We start from the raw sequence: 25,047 nt of genomic DNA on the forward strand, positions 1-25,047 counted from the left end.
ATATGGTTCTGCTATTGGACAGCAATCCAGACTGAGCTAAGAATTACATCAGAAATCAATTTAAATTACACAGTTGAGCTCTAAATGCATTTAATTTGCCAGAAGCTATGTGTATTCACAAGCAGGGCCCAGTTCAGTGTAGGCAAAAGGAGCTTTGTGTGTCTTGCACTGTTTTCATTGGGAAAGGGTTATGGTAATTCTCAATGCCCCAATCAATCAGCTAAGATTGACAATTAGTAGATCTATGCCAACCATACTCCAATGAACCAGCAACCTCTTTTCATGCTGTGTAAATTGGTGTTCCTTTTTGAAATTTGGTTTTTTTATATCCTAATCCTGTTGGCTGCAAGTCATAAAGCTTTGACTTTGTGTTTGTTTGTTTTAAGCAATGAGTTACCAACCAATGAATGCTCATTCTGCTGGAACACTATGAAATGAGTGGCAGCTGATGCCCTTTCACTGTTCATTATATCCAGTTTCCACTCACTGGGTCCTGGTCCCAAATGAGCTGTTGAATCTACCCAGCAAAAATACTGAATGCAAACATGTATCGAGTCACGATTTCCAGTGATTATCAGAGCCACAGACTGGGGATTTTTATCTTGCTGCCTAATAGTCACTCTACAGTGAACAATGGAAGCTTTGTGTGAGCTTTCTGTTCCCATAATCATGAGTACCATTGAGAAAATGTAACTTGTTTGAGCACAGCAAGGATTATCAGGTTAGGATGAAATCAATTCTGGACTTTAAACTGCACTCTAATAAGGAACTAGTGTTGTGAGGAGTAAGTGTTTAGCCAACGGATATTTTTCACCCTGTGATGTTACTGTTAGTATTTTAATTAGTGTGTTTTAATTAACTAAAGTGCAACCTTGAGAAAGAATCCACATCAACGATGTAATCCTGAATCTTAGTGACTGGAGATGTTTAATGTTTGAATCACTGGAATGCTCAGTACACTTTTTTTTAATTGAGACATTCTATACACTGGTTGTTTAGAAAAGTATTTATTTCAGTATTTGTGAACAAGCAGATAAGGACAATCTCAAAAGAGACAAAATGGGGAGAGCTGGGGGCACCATTACAAAGTTTGGCATCAGATTGATAATGCCCCACGTTTATGGGGATCTATTTCTGTTCAATTTTGACTCTCCCCATCACAAGGTGAGTAGCACATCAGCTGGTAATTCCAGTTGGTCTAGCCAAGATCTTGGCTGAAATTTTGCAAGCAATGGTGGAGGCATAGTGCTCTTTATTAACCTTGGGGGGAGAAGCACTCACAAAACTTTGGGTTTACACCATCTCAATCCCACCATAACTTTAACCTGGCACTATCTGTAAGAGAACTGTGTCATAGAGCAATAGTGAACTCATCAAGTTGTCTAAATCCAACTAGACTGAAGAATTCCCACTGACCATAAACTAGGAAGTTAAAAACCATGAAGTAGAAAAGATTGGGACATTTATATAAGAATCAGGTAAAAATGGGAATATCAAAAACTTTGAAAAAAGTATGTTTATTATTTTAAAAACATTGAACCTTTAAATATTATTAAGGAATGGCAGCCAAAAATTTTAAATGCAATTATTCAGAGAGGTTCAAGTGTAATTAACAGACTATTAAGAAACTCAGTTATACCTCAATGCATAAGTCAAACATTGTCAATGTTTTTTTTTTACAGTGAGAATACTGTCAAAACCTGAAATTACTCTCTTGACTGTATGCAAAGACTGCAACAAAGCACTATTGAGGAATAGGGTGCTACAATCAGCAACTTCCAGATGTCTATAATTAGATACAAAAATGTACAGGCACTAAAAATTGTTCTCAGTTTTTCATAGTAATGACCAGGAATGCTATCAGATTGGCAACTGCAAATTTTGGGTCATTGTTATTAGAAGTTATTTTGCTACACCAAATAACAAAAGCTGTGTTTCATGACACTGGCAACTACACTTAATGTACTTTGGCGGAGGTTCCACATGTGCACTTGGAGAAGCTGGAGGCTGTTCTCTCTGATGAAGGTGGAGGATGATATTTTAAACTATCTCTTTCCAAATCTGTAAAAGCATTGACTTTAACTTTGAGGCCAGAATGCCCGTTTGTCCTCACTTAATTAATGACTTAGATATTTTACTGATCGATATGTTCAGAGATGTTATTACACACCTCTGGAGCAGGTGGGGCTTGCTTGAACCCATGCATCCTGTCAATTAATGCCTTCTAGGAGGAGCAAGTGAGGACTGCAGATGCTGGAGATCAGAGCTGAAAATGTGTTGCTGGAAAAGTGCAGCAGGTCAGGCAGCATCCAAAGTGCAGGAGGGCTCATGCCCAAAACGTCGATTCTCCTGCTCTTTGGATGCTGCCTGACCTGCTGCGCTTTTCCAGCAACACAATTAATGCCTTATACCGACTGACTAATTCTCAATATTAGACCTTGTTTGTATATCCGCCATGATGAAGGCCTCCAAGCCCTCCATTTCATCCTCTCCCCCTAGTTTTCTCTAGTTTGGGGCGGCACGGTGGCACAGTGGTTAGCACTGCTGCCTCACAGCACCTGAGACACGGGTTCAATTCCCGACTCAGGTGACTGACTGACTGTGTGGAGTTTGCACGTTCTCCCCGTGTCTGCGTGGGTTTCTTCCGGGTGCTCCGGTTTCCTCCCACAGTCCAAAGATGTGCAGGTCAGGTGAATTGGCCAGGCTAAATTGCCCGCAATGTTAGGTAAGGGGTAAATGTAGGGGTATGGGTGGGTTGCGCTTTGGCGGGTCGGTGTGGACTTGTTGGGCCGAAGGGCCTGTTTCCACACTGTAAGTAATCTAATCTAATCTATATCTTTCCCCTACTCCCAACCAAACTAGTACCCTTCCACCAACATACACATTCAATTGTCTGAACTGGTCCTTTGAATCTCCCACTTCCATCAGACCAAAGTGGTAGCCATGGACACCTGCATGGGCTTCAGCTGTGCCTGCCTGTTTGGGTACATGGAACAGTCCATCTTCCGCAGTTACCCCAGCAACATTCCCCTTTTCCTCCACTACATGAATGACTGTATCGGTACCACCTCGTGCTCCCACGAGGAGGTTTATATCTGTTCATCAAATTCATGAATACCTTCCACCCTGACGTCATGTTCAGCTGAACCATCTCAGCCACCTTCCCCCCCCCCCCCCCCCCCTCCTTCCTGGACTTCTCCATTTCCAGCAACCAACTTAAAGCAGACATCTACTTCAGAGTCACCGACTCCCACAGCTATCTGGATTACATCCCCCTCCCCCCTTAAAAATGTCCCTTACTCCCAATTACTCCGCCTCTGCTGCATTTGCTCCCAGGAGCACCAATTCCACTCCAGAACATCCCAGATGGCCTCCTATTTCAAGGACCACAATTTCCTCTCCCACCTGGTCAACAATGCCCTGCAGAGCATCTCCTCCATTTCCTGCACCTCTGTCCTTGAACCCCACCCCTTCCACCCCACTAACCTCCGGATACAACGCATCATCCTCTGCCATTTCCGCCAGCTACAGTCAGACCCCACCACCAGAAATATATTTCCCTTCTCAACCCTATCAGCATTCCCTATGCAACTCCCTTTTTAGGTCCACACCTCCCACCAACCCACCCTCCATCCTCTGCACCTTCCCTGGCCACTACAAGCGGCATAAAACCTGCACCCATACTTCCCCCCTCACCTCTATCCAAGGCTCCAAAGGATCTATCCATATCCAGCAGAGATTTTCCTGCAACTCCAAACACCTCATCTACTGCATCCATTGCTCTGGATGTGATCTCCTCTACATTGGTGAATCAGGATGCCAACTCATGAAACATTTCAGGGAACATCTCTGGGATATACACACTAAACAACCCTACCACCCTGTAGCTGACTGCTTTAACTCCCTCTCTTCCTCCACCAAGGACATGCAAATCCTAGGCCACCTCCACCACCAATCTCTAGCCACCAGATACCGGGAGGAAGAACACCTTATCTTCCACCTTGGGACCCTCCAACCACACAGCATCAACGTCGATTTCACTAGTTTTCTCATTATCCCAGATCCAAACTTTCAACTTGACACCACCCTCCTGTACTGTCCTACTTGTCCAACTTCTTTCCCACCTATCTATTCCCCCCTCCACTCCGCCCTATCACCATCACCTTCCACCTATATTTACCTATTGCATTCCCAGCTACCTTCCACCCCCCCCCCCCCCCCAACCCCCTCCCATTTATCTTTCAGACTCCTTGGCCTACTCCCCCCAATTCCTGATGAAGGGCTTATGCCCAAAACGTTGACTCACCTGCTCCTCGGATGCTGCCTGACCAGCTGTGCTTTTCCAGCACCACACTCTCGAATCTAACCTCCAGCATCTGCAGTCCTCACTTTCCCCTTGTTCATACATCTATATACCTCCTGATTTCTTCCATCTGCTCGCTGTGATGGATATTTGGTAACACGCTTGCTGATCCCCTAATGTGAAACTGAACTTGTGCTTAACTCAGTAATGATAAAACATCCCCTCAATGTGCACCTCATTGAAAAGACACAGCTGGAATTTGGATCTTTGCAACAATGCAGGAATAGTTCCGCTTGTGGACTTAGAAAGCTACGGAGTCATCCTACTTTCAGAAAGAGATTACATAGAGAGACCGTAAGGACTGCAGATGCTGGAATCCAGAGTCGATAGTTGTGGAGCTGGAAAAGCACAGCTGGTCAGATAGCATCTGAGGAGCAGAAAACTCAACATTAATCTGCCAGTCACCACATATACCTTATGGTCATTGTCAAATATGCTTGTGTCTGCAGTTACTCAGTACAGTTATTGGAATTCCCTGAATCTCAGGATTGCAGGGTGATTATGGATTAGGAAGACCCTTTTGCCCAGTTTCTTCAAATATTCTCAATGACCCTAACGCCGGTGTTCAAATCTTAATTGAACAATTCTGGGTTTGCGGCAAGGGAGTAGGGTTTGTAAAGGTACCAATTAAGTGAGCTACTTTGGCCTGGATAGTGTCAACCTTCATGAGTGTTGTTAGTGATAAATTCATGCAGGTGAGCAGGAAGTATTCCATTACATCCCTTATTTGTGCCCTTTAAATGGTGGAGAGGTGTTGGCAATGAGCAAGTGAGTTATTCAGTGTGGTATTCCTAGCCTCTGTCCTCCTCTTGTAGCCACTGTGTTATATGGCTAACTCAGTTCAGTTTATGGTTAATGGTAATGCCCAGGATATTTATAGTGGGTGCTTCAGTAATGGTGATGCCACTGAATTTCAAGGAAAGCTCCTTAGATTCTCTTATTCAATTTATATCATGGAAATGTTATTTGCCACTTATCAGCCCAAGCCTGGTCATTGGCCAGGTCTTGCTGCATATGGCCATGGACTGCTTCAACATCTGAGGAGTCATTGCTGAACATGATGCAATCATCAGTAAACATTTCCCAATTTCTAACCTTCTGAACAAAGTAAGATCATTGATGAATCAACTGAAGATGTTTGGGCTTAGGACACTACTGTGAAGAACTCCTCCTGTGATGTGCTAGGGTTGAGATGATTGACCTGCAACAATCAAGCTCATTTCCCTTTGGGCCAGATATGGCTCCATCCAATTTTCTCCAATTCCCGTTGTGTTTAATTTCACATGACCTCTTGATAAAACACTCTCAGGCAAATGCTACCTTGATGTCAAGATCAGTCACTCTACAATTCAGTTTGAACCAAAGTCATAGTGTGGTTTAGAACCAGGTAGCTCTGGTGGAAGCAAAAAGGAGCATGTTAGTAGTGAGCAAGCGATAGCATTGTTGATGATACCTTCCATATCACTTTATCGATGACAGAGAGTATACTAGAGGAATGGTAGTTGGCTGAATGATCTTGTATTCTGTAGAAATACATGGCACAAGACAATACTTCCCTGCAATGTTATACACAGTACCATGGAGTGCCTTGACAAATACAGATAATTTCAGTAAATACTTGATCAGAAAAAATACACTCATGTTAAATAGAGTGAGGCACCAGCCCTTAACATTATAAATTCATTCTGACAATATTCCACTTTGTCAGAGATATGCTGGTGGTTCCATGTGAAGCAATAGTTTGTTATTAATAATATGAGAGAAAGAAGATTGCTGCATTCAGACTGTCATAGAAATATTCCATGTTTTATTTCCCCATGTAATGCAGGCAACCAGATTCCTCAAAGGATCTGTTGTTTGGGCAAACTATTCAGCAATTGCTGAAGGTAATTACTGAATCACCCTTACAACGATGAGACCAGGCATCTTTGCACAAGTCAGTTTTATTATGAAAACAGCACCTTTTTTTTTTCCCTCTGGTGTCTAGAATAACTTTATCAAGTAATGACAAGTTTAAAACAAAAGATAAGGTTTGGTTGTCAGCTTGTAAAGAAATGCCATTCCTGCTTGTACTAATTATCGTTACTAGTCACTAACAGTTTGTGGTGAACATTCATAGATTGTCATTATATTCTGGCCAATCATATTTCGTGGATCAGTTGATGGCGAGCAAGTTAAGTGGGGGAATGACTATATACTCAGGACAAATGATTTACTAATAAAATATGAGGCAGGAAATAATCATTGATACTAGACAATACAAGCATTGTATAATGGCAAAAGAATCAGTGACCTCTGAATAAGTGTCACTCAACACTGTTATGAGTATTGTTTAACACAACTTACTAAAAACAGACAAAAGGCTAACAAACACATTCGCAGAATGACCACACTGACTTGAATATTCCCATTCTCAAGCCACTATTATAAGTAGTGGTGAGAGTGTGGAGAAGAGGCAAGGTCGCAGTTTTGCTGTAATATAACTTTATGGGAGGTTTGTTAAACTGTAAATTAAAACAAAATCAAAATGAGTGACTCCACCTAGTCATCCAGGACCGGTTTCCTGCATCCTGACTATAGAACAAGGGCTATCATGATTTGAATATATCATGCTTCTCCTTGATAGAACAAAAATCAGTTTAAAAACTTATTGCATGACAGAAACTTTTTTAAAAAGCGCGCTTAATGTTTATTTTCTGGGTTTGTAGCAATGATTCTGTGGCCTTACAAAAGCTGCACATTCTGATTTGTTCGCATTGCCATCTTATAAAGCACTGCTACAAACCTTCTCAATAGCTGCCTGCAAAAGCTTGTAGAAAAACACAGCACAAGACAATACTTCCCTGCAATGTTACACACAGTACCATGGAGTGCCTTGACAAATACAGATAATTTCAGTAAATACTCAATCAGAAAAAAAAATTAATGTTAAATAGAGTTAGATGACAGCCCTTAAACATTAGAAATTCATTGACATTCAGTACATTTTTGGGTGGTTATGGGGACTTTAATCAACCGCCCACACAATATCAGGACTAGGTGGGATGTGTAACTGTAAAATGATCAACTCACCCACTAACGCTGACAATAGTGCTTTCCTGTTGTTGCAAATGTATTTTGAAATGGAGGGGGCAGGGGGAGGTGGGGATTGAGATACTTTTTTAGCTTCAGCTGAAACGTAAGTGGGAGTAATTTAACAGAAATCCCCATAGCTACATGCCTGTAATGAGACCGAGAGCATTACAGCTGAGAGCAGCCACAGGATTCCTGTGATGTTTGTCATTGGTGTTGGGAAAGGGGAAAAGAAGAGGGAGAGTCATTTTAATTGTTCCTTGGTGAGACTCTAAAGAGGTTCTCTCCACCCCCTCTTCCCTGAAAAGGGTAGTCAATCAAATACGGCAGTGGTTGTGGCAGTGGTATGGCACAAAATTCAGGTAATTCGAGAAGCCTCATGCCTGAGGCATAGGAATTGGGAAATCTTCATTCAGCAGGATTGAACCGAGATATTCAACTGATTCACGGGTTTCAGGTAAACATTAACATCCAGCTAAGCCACACGTTGTTATCCTGGGTTATGTCGTGACATCTTGATTAACTAGCTGTTTCGTAAAGAAATGGTGTACAATTCAGCCCCTCTTCAACAATGGAGATTTCATAGTCACGTTCTTACTGAGGGACCACAGACACATACAGGGTAAACTTTAATAGAAACACTGAGCTCATTTGAAGTTCTTGTGCCCTCAGGGGGCTTTGTCCGGCTAGATTTGGCTCCTCTGTGCAACTTTAGCAAAGAGAAAGGCAACCGGCTATTTAATCTCTCCCCTCATGACCATCCCTCACACAGGTGGCGGGTCATGGGGGAATGAGACGGAGTTCTTCCATAAATGGCTCTCCTCGGTTTACCACTGTCGCAGAGTTTTTCCAGAACAGTGGCCATTCTGCAGGTTGATATCATCCAGGCTGATTTCTCCTATCTCCCTCTCGCGCACTCCTTTGAAGACGATCTAGAAGAAAGCAAAGAGAAGGAGAGTTAGAGAATGGATGCGAATGTTAAACCTGTTGACTGAAGCTGACTGAGCCCCGTATTTCTTTCTAAACTAGTTTCTATGAGGGCTTGCCTTCATTTCTCACAGCTGCACTTCCACTTTGAAGCTAATCTGCAAAACTATGCATTTCAGATTAGCACGGTCTCGCTGTCTGAATTACATTTTATCTCACTTTATATTACCAGCCTTCCAGAGTTACCTTTCTCCTTTTCAAGAATATTTCTCACCAAAGAAGTTAACTCTTTGAGTGCTGAATTGTGATACTCAGGAAGGTGTGTGGGGGGAACATGATTATGAAACTATTTCAAAGAGGTTTTCTCTCCTCATAGATCCCAATAATAATCAGCAAGCTTCAAGTATTCCCCAGTTGGTCCACCAAGTGAAAAGGTGTGTCATTCTCTGCAGCGTTCCTTATGGAAACATTCAAGACTCGACAGAGTAGAGGCAGAAAGATTGCTTCCCATTGTGGGAGAATCTAGCACCAGAGGGAATCATTTCAGATTCAGGGGTTACACATTTAAGACAGCAATGAGGAGGAATTTCTTCCCTCGGAGGATAGAGAATCTGTGGAATTCTTTAAAGCAGGGGGCTATCAAGGTTGAGTCAAGCCAGGGCTGAGATAAGACAGATTTTTAATCAGGAAGAGAATCAAAGTACCTGGAGTAAATGCAGGAAAGTAGAGTTGAGGATTATGAGATCAGGACTGCGTGGTGGAGCAGATTCAAATGGCCTACTTCGGTTCTTACGGCTTAAGGCCTCACGAAGTTCAGCCAGCGCAGGCTTGTCATCTTCTCCACATTGTCTGTCCTTACCCATTTACCTGGATGTACTGTTGGATACTAAAGAGGGCACATGCCAGTAAAAACAGAAAGAATGTTGTCGGCTTCAGCATCAGAAGATCCAATCAGACACCTTTCAGGGCAGCAGATGGAAAAGGCAGTCAGTGCAGATCTCAACATGATTTGAACCTTCAGTAGGTAACACACTGAGACAGAAAAGGCTGACTTAAACTCTACCCCACAACCCTTGATTTAAAGCCCTGCTCTCTACAGAAGGAGACCTCAGGGCACTAACCACTGCTCTTTTGCCCCCATGCTGCCACACCTGCTGTGAACTGTAGTATTTAGATGGTTACGCTCTTTATATCATGTCCATTTGGGAATGTTGCCTTGGGAATTTCCTCTGGGAGCTGAGAAATCCCAGTCAGTCGGCCCTTGGCCTCACTTCAACATCTTCCACTAATCTACTGCTGCATCACCCTGATTGAGTTCCTCAGCAGCCCTTTGTAAAGTATTCCACAGATTCACAAACTGCTGAGAACATGGCCTTTGATCCCAGAGTTCACTCTCAATTCCTCTTTGGCAAAACTTCTGTGAACTGTGCTGGGGAGGTTTGCTATGTTAAAGATGCAACATAAATGCAAGTGGGAAGCCTATCCTCCAGTGCCAGGTTGTAGGGGGTGCTCAGTTGGGCCACAAATGCAACAGCTACATCACCAATTTCCAGCAGGGATCACTGCAAAATAGGAGTTATATTCAATAGCTCACAAGTGGTTCCCAACTCACTCTCTCTGTTTACCTCACATGGAAGGTATTACATAGGTCTTGGTTATAACACATTATTTATGCAAAAGGCAAAGAATTGAAAGCATCTTAACAAAACAAAATGAGCTAATCTGATATCGTTGTCATCTCATGACAAAGGCAAGATACTGCAAATGCTGGAAACCTGAAATAAACTCAAAATCCTGGAGAAACTCAGTAGGGAACGAGGTAGAAATCACATGCCCCTCATGATGCTCCCGGCCCAGGTCCATGGTCCCACTGCCAACGCACATGCCAAAGCACTGCAGCACTCGAAAGCCCAGATCCTTCCCATGTCCCAGGGCCTGGATCTGAGCACCGGGGTCTGAAAATGTCTACATTCACTCCAGCCTCCCCTAACCCAGCAAACCTGCGAGAACTGCATTTCTCTAATTCTGGCTCGGTCTACCACTTTCAACCTCTACCGGACAGCTCTGAATTCAGCTGTCTTGACCCCAAGCTGTAGAATTCCCTCCCAGAACCTCTCTGACTTTCTATCCTCTCTTCCTACAAGATAGGCTTGAAATTCCACCTCTTTAATCAAGTCTTAGTCACCTGCCTTGTTGCTCTGTTGATCTGATGTCAATTTTCGCCTGGTGACACTCAGTCCACAAACATCTCCCGATCTCTAACCCTCTCCCCGCTTTTGACATGATCCTTAAGACCAATTCTTTGCTTTCAACCACATTCTGTGGCTCCATGTCAGATCAAATCTGATCATTTTCCAATATCGTGGAGTTTTAGAAGAACAAACCGTACAAGATTCTGACCATTTTGGATAGTGTACATGCTGAGATATTGCCCCACCAGAGGAAACAATCTGAAAACCCTGGTCCACAATAAGGGACCAAATATTCAGGACTGAGGTGAGGAAATATTTCACTCAAAGGGGTTGTGAATCTTTAGCATGTGCAGTGGTGGTGGAGTCTCTTTTGTTCAGTGTGTTTAAGGCTGGGATTGATCAATTTCCAGTCCCTCAGTGAATCAAGGTCTAGGGGAGAGGGTGGAAGGGTGGTGTTGGAGGCTAAGATCAACTACAGTTGAACTGAATGATGCAGCAGCCTCAACTGGCAGCTTGGTCCACTGTGTCTGTACTGTGTGGATGTTAACACAGGCTGTTATTGTGTAAGGAGAATGGATTGCAATTACTGGACACCGCTGGTTAAATCAATAATTAGCACGTCCTCCTTAATGAGGTTTTCTCCACTCTGAACACCACTCCCCGCAGGGGCTCATCTGGACAACTTCTGGAGGTGACTGCATTATGTGACCAGCTCCTTACCAGTCGATGGTAACTCTTGTTACAGTAGCTAGTTTGAATACCTGACCTAACATATGTAGGGTTGATTCCAAATGGAAGAATTACACAAAGGTAGAGCAGGCACCAGCATGTCAAGTTATCATACTTCCAGTCACATCTGATCCACAACCAATGTTTGCACCAATATCTGCGGGAATAGGCAGCTTTGATGTTTCACCAGACTGCACGGAGTTAGTTAGATTCAGGATAAGGAAAAAACATTTATCAAGCTTGCGTAGGAATGTTTCCTCTGAAACATGCATGTTAATAGTGTGATATTTCCTTTGGCATTTTTGATAAGCAACAAAGATTACAAACTTGTGTGAACTGGAAATCTGCCAATCTATAAGATCTGTGACCTGGCTCCAGCAAAGCCGGAGGCAATGTTGCTCAACACTTCTGTCACAGTGCGGCTGCCTCTGATTTTAGTCTGTCTCTTTAGTTAAAAAAAAGACAACATTCATAGAACAATTCTCCGGGCCTCCCGACATCTCCAACCTCTTCAAATGACGCACGCTTGAAATTAGTCACTGTAGCTGTGGATAAATCTGCAATTGATTTGTTGCATGGCAAAATCTCAAAATCAGCGTTAATATATTTTTTTAAAAGCTTATAGAGATGGGCCAAATAGCCCCTTGATTCTGTTCTGATATTCAAGGAGATGTGGCTGAACTGGGACTTAACCCAATAATATCCACTAACTGTTTGAGTGGTGTTGGTCTAGAGAAAAATGATGGGCTGAGAAACCAGAAAAACTAGCCTGCTGAAACAAAACCAGTCATCTCGATTTGAAACATTAGCGTCACAGATGATCTCCAGCATTCCTTGTTTTCAATAGATTCCAGCATCTGCACTTATTTGCTCCTAAAACTAGCCTGCTCTTCTTTGACTAGGACCCTGGGATTGTTTTTAATGACGATGCTGTACATCGCTATGACTCTATGACCTCAGGTGACCTTGATTTAAATTCTATCCATTCAAATCCCTCCCTGGCCTCACTCCTTCCCTGTCTCCATAAGGTGTTCCAAGTCCTAAACCCTGCCAGAATTCTATAGTTCTTCAATTCCCATTTCCTGTGGATCCCTGATATCCCTTGACAACCACTGGCACACTGTGCCTTAAGCTGTCCCAGTCCTGAGCTGCATTTCATTCCACAAACCTCTCCTAACCTTTAACTCTCCCTCCTACTTTGAGTTGATCTATGAAAACTAACTCTGTGGCTAAGCTTTTTAACTTCCATTTTTTGTAGCTCAAATTACAAACTTATTAAAAAAGGAACAAGCAGAGGCCATTCAGCCCTTCGAGCCTGCTCCACCATTCAACATGATCACGGCTGAACTGATTTGAACTTCAATTCAACATTCCCACAATTCCCCGAGAATCTTTATCCCCTGAGTAATCAAGAACTACTCTATTTTAAAAATATTCAAAGATTGAAAAGTATTTAATGAGGGCAATATGGTGGCTCAGTGGTTAGCACTGCTGCCTCATAGCACCAAGGGACTCGGGTTCGATTCCCGCCTCCGGCTGTGTGGAGTTTGCACATTGTCTGCGTGGGTTTCCTCCGGGTGCTCCGGTTTCCTCCCACAGTCCAGAGAAGTGCAGGTTAGGTGGACTGGCCATGCTAAATTGCCCACAGTACTCAGGCACGTGCAGGTTAGATGGATTAGCGATGAGAAATGCAGGGGTGGTTAGGTCTGGTTGGGTGCTTTTTGGAGGGTCGATGTGGGTGGGCTGAATGGCCTGATTTCGCACTATAGGGATTCCATGATTCTGCACCCACTGTCTTTTGAGCAGGGAAATTCTCAAAATTAACTGCCCCATATAAATGTACACGGTTGTTGCTATGAATGACAATATCTTGTACAGCAGCATGCATTCAATACTGGAACATTCAGCAGCTTAAGCCTTCTAGTGGGACTGGGAAAGGTCTTGTTTTGCCTTCTCTCTGTATGTGCATTTTGTGTAACCTGTACTGACTTTGAGGTTTGCCTCCAACTGCAACAGCTTGAACAGACACGGTATGACCCTGCAGGATAGATCAGATCTGCCTTTCCATCAGAGGCAACATGAAACCACTTGGAAGTGGTTTTCTGGGCAACAGCTGAGGGTCAGCCATGAAAAACACACACAGTTGCTGCCTCTGGAACTGGGTGTGGTACTTTGAGTGTGAGTGTAGGCAGTGCAGACTGTGAATGCCCTCAAACCCACTCAACAAAATTACTCGAGTGAACTTTTACACTGTTTCCCTGCTGTAATGTATGGAGGTGATTTGCTGAATTGCAGCCATTCTATTAAAATGAAGGAAGTTGTATATCTCAGCTGATGAGAGCAATGTACTTGACAAGTCAACTTGGCCCAGAGATCAATTTCATCCCAGTTTCTGTGCCCTTTGAAATTCTAATGGAGTGCAAAAACAACTTCTACCTGCCTGCCCCCCCAAACCTCTCACTGTCATTAAATGTCAAGGGGTGGTGGTTGGATTCTCTCTTTTTGGAAATGGTCATTGCCAAGCACTTATGTGCAGCAAATGTAACTTGTCAGCTCCACCCTGAACGCTGTCCAGACCTTGTTGCATTTGACCATGCACTGCTTCAGGATCTGAGGAATAGCGAATGGTGCTGAACATTGCACGATCATTAGCAAATATCCGTACTTTTGACCTCATGATGAAAGGAAGGTCATTGACGAAGTAGGTAAAGATGGTTGGGTGAAGGAATCTGAGGAACTCCTGCAGAGAAGTCCTGTAGCTCAGTGGTCAGCACTGCTGCCTCACAGCATCGGCAACTCCGCTTCGATTCCACCCTTGGGTGTCTGTCTATGTGGAGTTTGCACGTTCTCCCTGTGTCTGTGTGGGTTATCTCCTACAGTCCAAGGATGTGCAGGTCAGGTGGATTAGCCATTGAAAATGTAGGCTTATTGGGTTTGAGTGGGACACTCTTTGGAAGTTCAGTGTGGACTCACTGGGCCGAATGGGATTCTATGTTCTGGAGCTGAAATGACTGACCTCCAACAACCATAGCATCTTCCTTTGTGTTAGTTACATCTCGACCAGTGCAGAGGTTTCTCTAGTTTTGCAAAGACTCCTTGATGCTACACTTGGACAAAAACCACCTTGCTGTCTAGGGCACTCACCCTTACTTCCCCTCAACTACAACTCATTTGGCTATCTTTGGAGTCAAGATTAGAGAAGTTCCTGATGAAGGGCTCCTGCCCGAAACATCGATTTTCCTGCTCCTCGGATGCTGCTTGACCTGCTGTGCTTTTCCAGCACCACTCTAATCTCCACCCTAATCTCCACCATCTGCAGTACCCACTTTCGTCAATCTTTGGAGTAAGTTTGTCATGAGATTAGAAACTGAGTGGGTCTGATAGAATTCAACGTCTGCAGGTTATTGTTGAGTGCACCTTTAATAACACCGTCGACAACATCTTCAACCACTTGGAGTAGACCAACAGGATGGTAATTGGCTGGGTTGGATTTGTCCTGCTGTTTGTATATAGGATACACAAGGGCCAATTCCCACAGGCCCAAGTAGATACCAGTATTGTAACCACAGCAGCAGCTTGGCTTGGGCTGTGGCGAGGTCTGGAGAACAAGTGTTTAATGCGATTACAAGAATGTTGTCAGGATCCATAGCCTTCAGCTGGAGTGAGGTTCAATTCTGGTGTCCCTGCTACAGGAAAGCTGTTGTGAAACTTGAAAGTGTTCAGAAAAGATTTACAAGGCTGTTGCCTGGGTTAGAGAGTTTGAGCTTTAGGGAGAGGCTGAGTAGGCTGGATGATTTCCCATGGATTGGCAGAGGCTGAGGGTTGACTTACAGAGGTTTATAAAATCATTAGGGGCACAGATACGGTGAATAACAAAGGTTTTTCCCCAGGATAGGGGAGCCCAAAGTGCACAGGTTTAAGGTGAGAAGGGAAAGATTTAAAAGAAACAGGAGGATGATCATTTTCACACAGAGGGTGGTGCATGTATGGAATGAGCTGTCAGAGGAAGTGGTGGAGGCTGACATAACTATAACACGTCGAAGACATCTGGACAGGTACATAAATAGGAAGGGTTTAGTGGGATATGAACTAAATACTAGCAAATGGGACAATATTAATTTAAGATTGGCATGAACAAGTTGGACCAAAGGATCTGTTGTACAACTCTGTGACTCTAGAAACTAATTGAATACTGGTATCTGGGTGCTCAGGAGGGGTCTGAGATGAACCATTCATTCAGCACTTCTGGCTGAAGTTGGATGAAAATACTTTAGCCTTGTTTTTTGCACTGATGGATTTCCCCATTATTAAGAAGGGGGCATTTGTGGATCATCCTAGACCAGTGAAGGTTTTCATTTTGTGGCCTGTAGCCCATTTGATCATCAATTTGTCTCTTCTTTCACTGCACACAGCTATGAAAATAACCCTCAACCCCAGAATTTGGGACAATGGTCTCTCTGCCTTGGGGTTTGGCTGGACACAACTGGCACACTGAGGAGTTGGTGCCAGCTCAAGTACTGCAACATGGCCATCACTCACAAAAGACTTTTTGTGCAAGGTCGAGTCAAGATTTTAAAGTCGCACTCTTATTAAAGCAACCAATACTCACACTCTCGAGACCTGGTCCTTTCAATGTGAACCGACTGGTCCTCCAGCTGTGCCCTCTGTTCCTCTCCCAGAGGACATGCCCGTATCTGCCATTCCTCTTCACAAAGACCTGGATCTTACCAACAGAGTCTCCAGACAGTTTGTGCCTGAACGTTAGACAGAGGTTGCCTGGATGTGCCCCTTGTCCCAACACAAAAATAAGATGAGCCACTTCTCTCTGTTTGTCGTTAGAACTGAGGAGAGTCAGATACCAGCTGCGACCTAAAAAATACAACCACATACAGCTCATCAGACAGGGGGAGAAAGTGAGGTCAGCAGATGCTGGAGATCAGAGCTGAAAATGTGTTGCTAGAAAAGTGCAGCAGGTCAGGCAAATCCAAGGAACAGGAAATTCAACGTTTTGGGCATAAGCCCTTCATCAGGATGAAGGGCTTATGCCCGAAACGTCGAATTTCCTGTTCCTTGGATGCTGCCTCATCAGACAGGGGGCCCAAGTTACCACAGAACTGGCACAAGGATGGGGCTGGTCAAAGTTGTAACCCAAAATTTGACGAAACTTTAGGAAAAAAAAAAGTGCTTGCACTTCCACAATGTCTGTGCATATTTCAAAGCTTCAGTTTTGAAGCATTGTTGTAATGTAGGCAAACTGTGTGCAGCAAGATCCCACTAACAGCAATCTATTCATGACCAGATTATCATTTGGTGGAACAGAATTTGAGTGTTGTTGTACAAAGAGAAGGATTTTATTGGTGCTTTTCATTTGTCCTCATCCAAGCACATGCCAATCAATCAGCATCCTCTTCTCATTCAGTTTTTGGTATGTCATTTGGTATTCTTACAAATTTTTGCCATGAGTGCAAGATGAAAATCTTTGACAAAACGTGGCTTCTTCATCAATACCCAAATGATAGATTCGTATTATTTAGTCGCGGGACATGTTTTGAGCAGGACGACAGGGAGAACTCCCCAGCACTGCTTCAAATAGAGCCTTGGCAATTTTCACCTTCACTTCAAACAGCAGCTTAGACCAAGGTTTAGTATCTCATTCAGGAGACAATGTGGCATGTCCTCATTATTGTGGCAGACGTACCATACAAAACTTTGTACCGAAGTCACAGCTTTCTGACTTGGGGGTGGGGTGAAGGATAACTGAATGGATCCTTCTCTTGCACTGACAAAGAACTTGCAGACCTGGCCAAAGTAGCCATCCACACGCTGACATTCTGTGGGATCCTCAGGGGAAAGACTGTCTGCCTCTGCTTCCTGGCCTCATTCAGCCCTCTGGGTGGCTCAAAGGAGATTGAGAGAGACCATATGGTACACTTGAGGCTTGATGTTGTTACATTCAGTCTTACTTCCTGGCCAGCCTCCTACTTTGCAGCTACTGTCAACCTCTACACATCCAGCCCACATCTAACTCGCAGCGGTACTCCCTGTAAAATTTTGTTGTGCACGGCTAGTTCTTTTAATTGCATTGTACCTTTATGCATTTTATTTTTGCACAGATGGGTGGGTGTGAACAGGTCTTGTGTGGTACCTTTTACATTGTTGTGAGGCCCGCATATCCATGCCAACAACCCTACACCTGCAGACCCACATTCACTCCTGCACCAGCAACACCTCCATTAAAATATCCAGCCTTGGTTTCAAATCCTTCCTATCCCTCTCCCTATCTCTGAAACCTCCTCAAGACCAACATCACTCTGCAATCTCTGCCTCCCGCTAGTTCCGGCCTCTTGCTCTAATGTAGCAACCAGGCCGTCAGATGCCCAGGTGCCAAGCTATAGAATTCCCTTCCTTAAATCTGCCCGGCTCCCTCTACCATCAAGAAGCTCCTCAGACCTCCAACTTGATGTGGCTTGGTGTTGAATTGTGGTTGATAATCATCCTTTGGATGGATTATTCACTTAAAGGAGCTTTGTAAATGCAAGTTGTTATTGTTGTGGGCTCTGCCAGAAGCAACTTGCATCATAGAAGAGGAAAAATAAAATTGGAATGTTGTTCCTGAGCTTTTTTGAATTGAAACAGTTTGATTGTAGAGGGCACTTTATTCCTGGAGGTCACCCCTTCAGAGAGTTCCTTGCAGTAATAATTTAGATCAACATAATTTAACCTGGAGCTGTCGTGTTGATCCATTGTGAACAGTCTGAAGTAGAACAGTCCTTGCTTTAGGAGGAGGAGGAGATGATTGCATCAGTTTCTCTCAGTGTGAATAGGTGCCAGCAATGACCAGTTGCTTCCAACTCTGAAACATCCACAAATAAAAAGGAGTCTGAAGGCTAATGATCTCAAATAAAAGTGCTGGGGAAACTCAGCAGGTCTGGCAGCATCTGTGGAGAGAGAAACTGAGTTAACATTCCAAGTCTTATGATTCTTCTTTGGAACTGAAGGAAACACACTTTGAAGCCATATTGGTCTCTCCAAAGATGCTGCCAAACCCATGAGTTTCTGCAACACTTTCTATTTTTTAGTTTTGAAAGATTCACAAGTCTGGATTAGTAGCTAAATGATGTAGATTTATGATAAGAGAAAGAAAGAAAAATTTAGATCTACATAGTGCCTTTTGTACCCTAAGAGTTGTCCACAGCCAATGAAGACCTTTTACAGCCACTGTAAAACCTGGCAAAAAAGAATTAAAAAAGCAAATGAAGAAAAATATTCTAAACATCAAAATCTGGAATCTGTTGTATATGGGTCTGAAAGGGTTAATGTTTGTGCTGATGTCACACAAGGAGTTTGCAAGGGACAGACCTGAGGCCAATGTGCTCCTGACAGACCCTAGAGTGAACAATTTCTCCATCAGTGTCATCAAAATGAAGGAGCTGGTCATTGACTTCAGGAAGTGGGGTGGAGGGCATCCTCTGTCTGCGTCAATGGAGCTGAGGTGGAGGTGGCCAAGAGCATTAAGTTCCTGGGAGTGATGATCACCAACAATCTGTGCTGGTCCACCCACCTTAACAATATGGTTAAAAAAACTCTACTTTGCTGCGGAAGTTCAGGAAATTTGACATGTCTATAAAAACCCTTGCAAATTTTTATGGATGCATCATAAAAAGCATCCTATTTGGATGCTTCACAGCGTGGTATGGCAACTCCTCTTCCCAAGAACCAAATCACAGAGAGTCACGAACACAGCCCAGTCCTTCATGCAAACCAGCCTCTCATTCCGTGACTCCACCTACACTTCCCACTGCCTTGGGAAAGCATCCAACATAATCAAAGACTTCTCCCACCCCAGTTTTACTCTTCCACCCTCTTCCATCAGGCAGACGATATTAACATTTGTATACATGTGTGAAGAGATTCAAGACCAGCTTCTTCCAAGCTGTTATCAGACTTTTGCATGGACCCCTCTCTGTACCTTCTTGGTCACTGTAACACTGTACCCAGCACTTTATTCTGTTACCCTGAAGTATTGTATACTCTGCCTGTAAAGCATATAAGACAACACTTTTCACTGCACCTCGGTAATAAATCAAATTAAATCAAATACTTTAACCTGTAGATCGTTGGACTAATGTAATAAAGTTTATATTGTTTACTCAACAAAGGCTCTTCTAGTTAGACCAGAAAGGTGGCTATCCTCAACCAGGACAAACCCCCCTCCCTACCCCACCCCCCACCCCACCTCCCCCTCCCCACCTCCCCCTCCCCACCCTCTCACACACACACACACACACACACACACACACACACGTAAGGGGGAAAAAAAATCAGGTGAGTGGAGCTGATTGAATAACTCTTGCAAAGAGCCGGCAGTAATACAGTGGGTTGAATGGCCTCCCTCTGTGCCACATATTCTAACATTCTAAGTCTGGTACAACAATTCCTCCGTTCTTAATGACAACAGGGAGTCAGCAACAGAATGTGCTTCAAGTTGTTTCCTCATGTGGTGTGCACTGTAGTTCTGGCACTAAGATCCCCTAAGTAACAAGATAATTGTTGCCAGTGCTCACCACGCCTCTGTTTGTTGATTGTGAATGGTAGCAGTGCCTAAACACAATTGGAACATTCCAGAATAAATCACAGGGTCCAAGCTTTGGAAGCTAATGACAGAAAAAATTGCAGCTCTTTGAAGAAAATAGCCTTCTCATTTAAGTGCAATTGCAGAAGCAGGCCATTCAGCCCAACAGGTTTTGATCTGACACAGTATTTACCCTGCATCTGCCTCCTTCCACCTCAGCCTGTCAGTAAAACCTTCGATTCCTGTACTTCTCTAGCTTCTCCCACAAGCTCATCTCTGTGATTCAGCTCAACTACTGTTTTTTTTCCCGTAAAACTATTCCTCTCCCTCACCCCTGATGTTACACTGCTCCCCCCACCCCCCAGTACAGACCTCATTTCTGCTCCTATCTGTTGAAGGGATGTGGACTTAAAAGGGCAACACTGGCGCCACCTCGTGCTCCCGCGAGGAGGTCGAGCAATTCATCAACTTCACCAACACATTTCACCCTGACCTTAAATTTACCTGGACCATCTCTGACACCTCCCTCCCCTTCCTGGACCTCTCCATCTCCATTAATGATAACCGACTTGACATTGACATTTTTTACAAACCCACCAACTCCCACAGCTACCTGGATTACACCTCTTCCCACCCTATCTCTTGCAAAAATGCCATCCCGTATTCCCAATTCCTCCGCCTCTGCCATATCTGCTCCCAGGAGGACCAGTTCCACCACAGAACACACCAGATGGCTTCCTTCTTTAGAGACCGCAATTTCCCTTCCCATGTGGTTAAAGGTGCCCTCCAACGCATCTCATCCACATCCTGTACCTCCGCCCTCAGACCACACCCCTCCAACCGTAACAAGGACAGAACGCCCCTGGTGCTCACCTTCCACCCTACCAACCTTCGCACAAACCAAATCATCCGCTGACATTTCCGCCACCTCCAAACAGACCCCACCACCAGGGATATATTTCCCTCCCCACCCCTTTCCGCCTTCCGCAAAGACCGTTCCCTCCGTGACTACCTGGTCAGGTCCACGCCTTCCTACGACCCACCCTCCCATCCTGGCACTTTCCTCTGCCAACGTAGGAACTGTAAAACCTGTGCCCATACCTCCTCCCTCACCTCTATCCAAGGCCCTAAAGCAGCCTTCCACATCCATCAAAGTTTTACCTGCACATCCACTAATATCATTTATTGTATCCGTTGCTCCCGATGCGGTCTCCTCTACATTGGGGAGACTGGGCGCCTCCTAGCAGAGCGCTTCAGGGAACATCTCTGTGACACCCGCACCAATCAACCACACCGCCCCGTGGCCCAACATTTCAACTCCCCCTCCCACTCTGCCGAGGACATGGAGGTCCTGGGCCTCCTTCACCGCCACTCCCTCACCACCAGATGCCTGGAGGAAGAATGCCTCATCTTCCGCCTTGGAACACTTCAACCCCAGGGCATCAATGTGGACTTCAACAGCTTCCTCATTTCCCCTTCCCCCACCAAATCCTAGTTGCAAACTTCCAGCTCAGCATTGTCCCCATGACTTGTCCAGACTTGTCTGACCTGCCTAGCTCCTTTACCACCTATCCACTCCACCCTCTCCTCCCTGACCTATCACCTTCCTCTCCTCCCCCACTCACCTATTGTACTCTATGCTACTCTCTCCCCACCCCCACCCCCTTCTAGCTTATCTCTCCACGCTTCAGGCTCATTGCCTTTATTCCTGATGAAGGGCTTTTGCCTGAAATGTCGATTTCGCTGCTCGTTGAATGCTGTCTGAACTGCTGTGCTCTTCCAGCACCACTGATCCAGAACAACAGATATAGCACCTGGATGAGCCACAGGTAACATCATCAACTCTTGCTCTTTTCAGCTAAAACAGCATGGGTTGTAAAGCAAACCCTTGGCTTGTCTCTTTTGCTGTCTTCTTAAACCATCTCTCTCTTCTCTCCTTCACCTTCACTTTCAATAATAAATACATAGCTTCATAGTAATACAAGCAGGAATAGGTCTTTTGGCCCATTGAGCCTGCTCCACCATTCATTAAGATCCTGGCTGATCTATCCATCGTCTCAGCTCCTCCTAGCTGCATTATCCCCATAACCCTTAATCTCCCTACCATGCAAAGATCCATCCCGCTGTGTCTTGAATATATTTAACGAAGCTGCCTCTACTGCTTCCTTGGGCAGAGAATTCCATAGGTTCACTACTCTCTGGGAAAAGCAATTCCTCCTCATCTCTGTTCTAAATCTACTCCTGCTAATTCTGGTCTCACCCATCAGCAAAAACCACTTGCCTGCCTGTAATTTATCTATCCCTTTCATAATTCTATGTTTCTATAAGATCCCCTCTCCTTCTAAATTCTAGTGAGTACAGCCCCAGGCGGATCAACCTCTCCTCAGAGGGTAACTCCCTCATCTCAGGAATCAACCTGGTGAACCTCCTCTGCACTGCTCCAAAGCCAGTATATCCTTCCTTAAGTAAGGAGACCAGAACAGTGCACAATACTCCAGGTACAGCCACACCAACACCCTGTACAATTGCAGCAGAACCACCCTGCTCTTAAATGCAATCTCTCCAGCAATTCAATATTCCGTTTTCCTTTCTGATTACTAGTTGCATCTGCAAATCAACTTTTAGCAATTCATGTACGAGCACTTAGTATTGATGCAATGTTCCAGTTAATAGGAACTGGGGCTGCATTGAGATTTCAGCAAATACAATGAGTGATGCAATGTAGTTTTCTAGATGTTAGCCAATGTAACACAAATCATGAAGATTGTGTTCCTATTGGGGCAGATTTCTTGAAGTTCATGAACAATACTATCTAGGTACATAGATATAACATTGCAAGTCTCAGAATTACATATAATCCGGGTTCTGGGATTACTTGGATTACTGTTACATAGTTGACAAACTAATGCACAGACTGATTGGAGTGACTGACTAAATGAAAGTGTGATGGAGTCCTATACTAGGAGCAGAGGTTCACTGGGCTGATACCAGGGATGGTAGGATAGACTAGAAAGAGAGAGGATACTTCCCTAGTTGGAGAGTCCCGAAACATAGTTGGGGGGCACAGTCTCAGGATACAGGGCAGACCATTTTGGCTTGAGATGAAGAAAGATTTCACTCAGAGGAGTGAACCTGTGCAATTCTTTATCGCAGAAGGCCTTGCTTGAATATATTGAAGGCATTGAGGGGTACAGGGAACAAATTGGGAATATGGCATTGAGATAAAGGATCAGCCATGATAATTTTAAATGGGGGAGTAGACTTGAAGGGCTGTCTTGCCTATTTGTGATCCTACTTTCGCCTTCATGATGTCATATAGCTCTATGTCTGAAAGATGTAATGCCTTTCTGAGATTTCCTGAATAATAGGGCAATCAGCTCCTGGACAGTTCTCCCACTAGAACCAAGATACTCCGAGCAGCTGCCCCGGTCATATCCATCCCGTCTTCGAACTCATGGACCAAACATCCTCCCAAACTCCCCTCCACCCTAGCCACAACCCTGAACTTATCTACTTCTCCTCTTGACAAGTTCATTTTGTACCTGAGAACCTTCTTCCTTCTCCATAGACCCTATTCCCAATCACTACCAACCATGCCAGCTCCCTACTTGTGATGGCTCTCTCTTGAAGTTGCCCTTCTCTCCTTTAAATTTCTTACTATCTTTTATTCATGGCCGATGGATTTGGACTAAGCTGTCAAACCTCGTCCACGTTTTAAAGACCTCCATTAGGTTGCTGAGCATTCTATTTTGGAAACAAACCAAAGTCTTGCATTTATATAGCATCTTTCACAACTGCCGAGTATCCCAAAGCTCTTTGCAGCCAACAAGGCACTCTTGAGCTGTTGCAACATTGAGAATGCGGCAGGGAATTTGAGCACAGCAAGTTCCTGCAAAACAGCTCAGGAATAAAAGAATGACTAGAGTATATCAGGAATAAAATAATGAGTAGAGTAAGATTAGGGCCAATCAAAGATAGTGGTGGAATGTTGTGTGTGGAATCTGAGGACATAGGGGAATCGCTTAATGAATACTTTTCGTCAATATTCAGATCGGAAAAGGGCAATGTTACTGAGAATACAGAGATACAGGCTACTAGATTAGACAGGATTGCGGTTGACAACAAGGAGGTTTTAGCAATTTGGACGATCTAAAAATAGATAAGACCCCTGGGCTGGATAGGATTTATCTTCGGATTCTCTGGGAATCCAGGGAGGAGATTGCAGAGCCCTAGGCTTTGATCTTTATGTCATCATTGTCAACAGGAGTAGTGCCTGAAGACTGGAGGATAGCAAATGTTCCCTTGTTTAAGAAGGGGAGTTGAGACGACCCTGGTAATTATAGGCCATTAAGCCTTACTTCGGTTGTGGGTAAAGTGTTGGAAAAGGTTATAAGAGATAGGATTTATAATCATCTGGAAAGGATTAATTTGACTAGAGATAGTCAACACAGTTTTGTGAAGGGTAGGTCGTGCCCAACTCACCTAATTAAGTTTCTTCGAGAAGGTGACAAAACAGGTGGATGAAGGTAAAGCAATTGATGTGGTGTATATGGACTTCAGTAAGGTGTTTGATAAGGTTCCACACGGTAGGCTATTGCACAAAATACGGAGTTTTGGGATTGAAGGTGATTTAGCAAATTGGATCAGAAATTGGCTAGCTGAAAGAAGACAGAGGGTGGTGGTTGATGGGAAATGTTCATCCTGGAGCTCAGATACCAGTGGTGTGCCACAAGGATCTGTTTTGGGACACGGCTGTTTGTCATTTTTATAGATGATCTGGATGGGTTAGTAAATTTGGGATGACACTAAGGTAGGCAGAGTTGTGGATAGTGTCAAAGGATGTTCGTGGTTACAGAGGGACATATGTAAGATGCAGAGCTGGGATGACAAGCGGCAAATGGAGTCTAATGCAGAAAAGTGTGAGTTAGCTCATTTCAGATGAAATAACAGGAATGCAGAGTGTTGAGCTAATAGTAAAATTCTTGGCAATGTGGATGAACAGAGAGATGTCGGTGTCCAGGTGCATAAATCCCTGAAAGTTGCCACCCAGGTTGATAGAGTTATTAAGAAGGTATATTGTGTGTTGCCGTTTATTGATAGGGGGATTGAGGTTTAGAGCCATGAGGTCATGCTTCAGCTTTACAAGACCCTGATGAGGCCAGACCTGGAGTATTGCATGCAGTTCTGGTCAC

At 44.1% G+C, this 25,047-nt stretch overlaps 1 protein-coding gene across 2 annotated transcripts in view; it reads right to left on the reverse strand.

Moving 5' to 3' along the window:
* Positions 1–6,153: 6,153 nt before the first annotated feature.
* The window catches only part of npnta (nephronectin a), an 83,734-nt gene continuing 64,840 nt past the window's right edge, over positions 6,154–25,047 (reverse strand). For both annotated transcript variants that reach the window (XM_060851661.1, XM_060851662.1), the window contains 2 exons: positions 15,893–16,152; positions 6,154–8,367 (listed from right to left, as the gene is read on the reverse strand). In XM_060851661.1, coding sequence (XP_060707644.1) covers positions 8,263–8,367; positions 15,893–16,152 — 365 coding nt within the window. In that variant the 3' untranslated portion in view covers positions 6,154–8,262. The remainder of the gene's footprint in view (positions 8,368–15,892; positions 16,153–25,047) is intronic.

The sequence above is a fragment of the Hemiscyllium ocellatum genome, chromosome 36 (assembly GCF_020745735.1).
Source record: "Hemiscyllium ocellatum isolate sHemOce1 chromosome 36, sHemOce1.pat.X.cur, whole genome shotgun sequence".
Lineage (NCBI taxonomy): Eukaryota > Metazoa > Chordata > Chondrichthyes > Orectolobiformes > Hemiscylliidae > Hemiscyllium > Hemiscyllium ocellatum.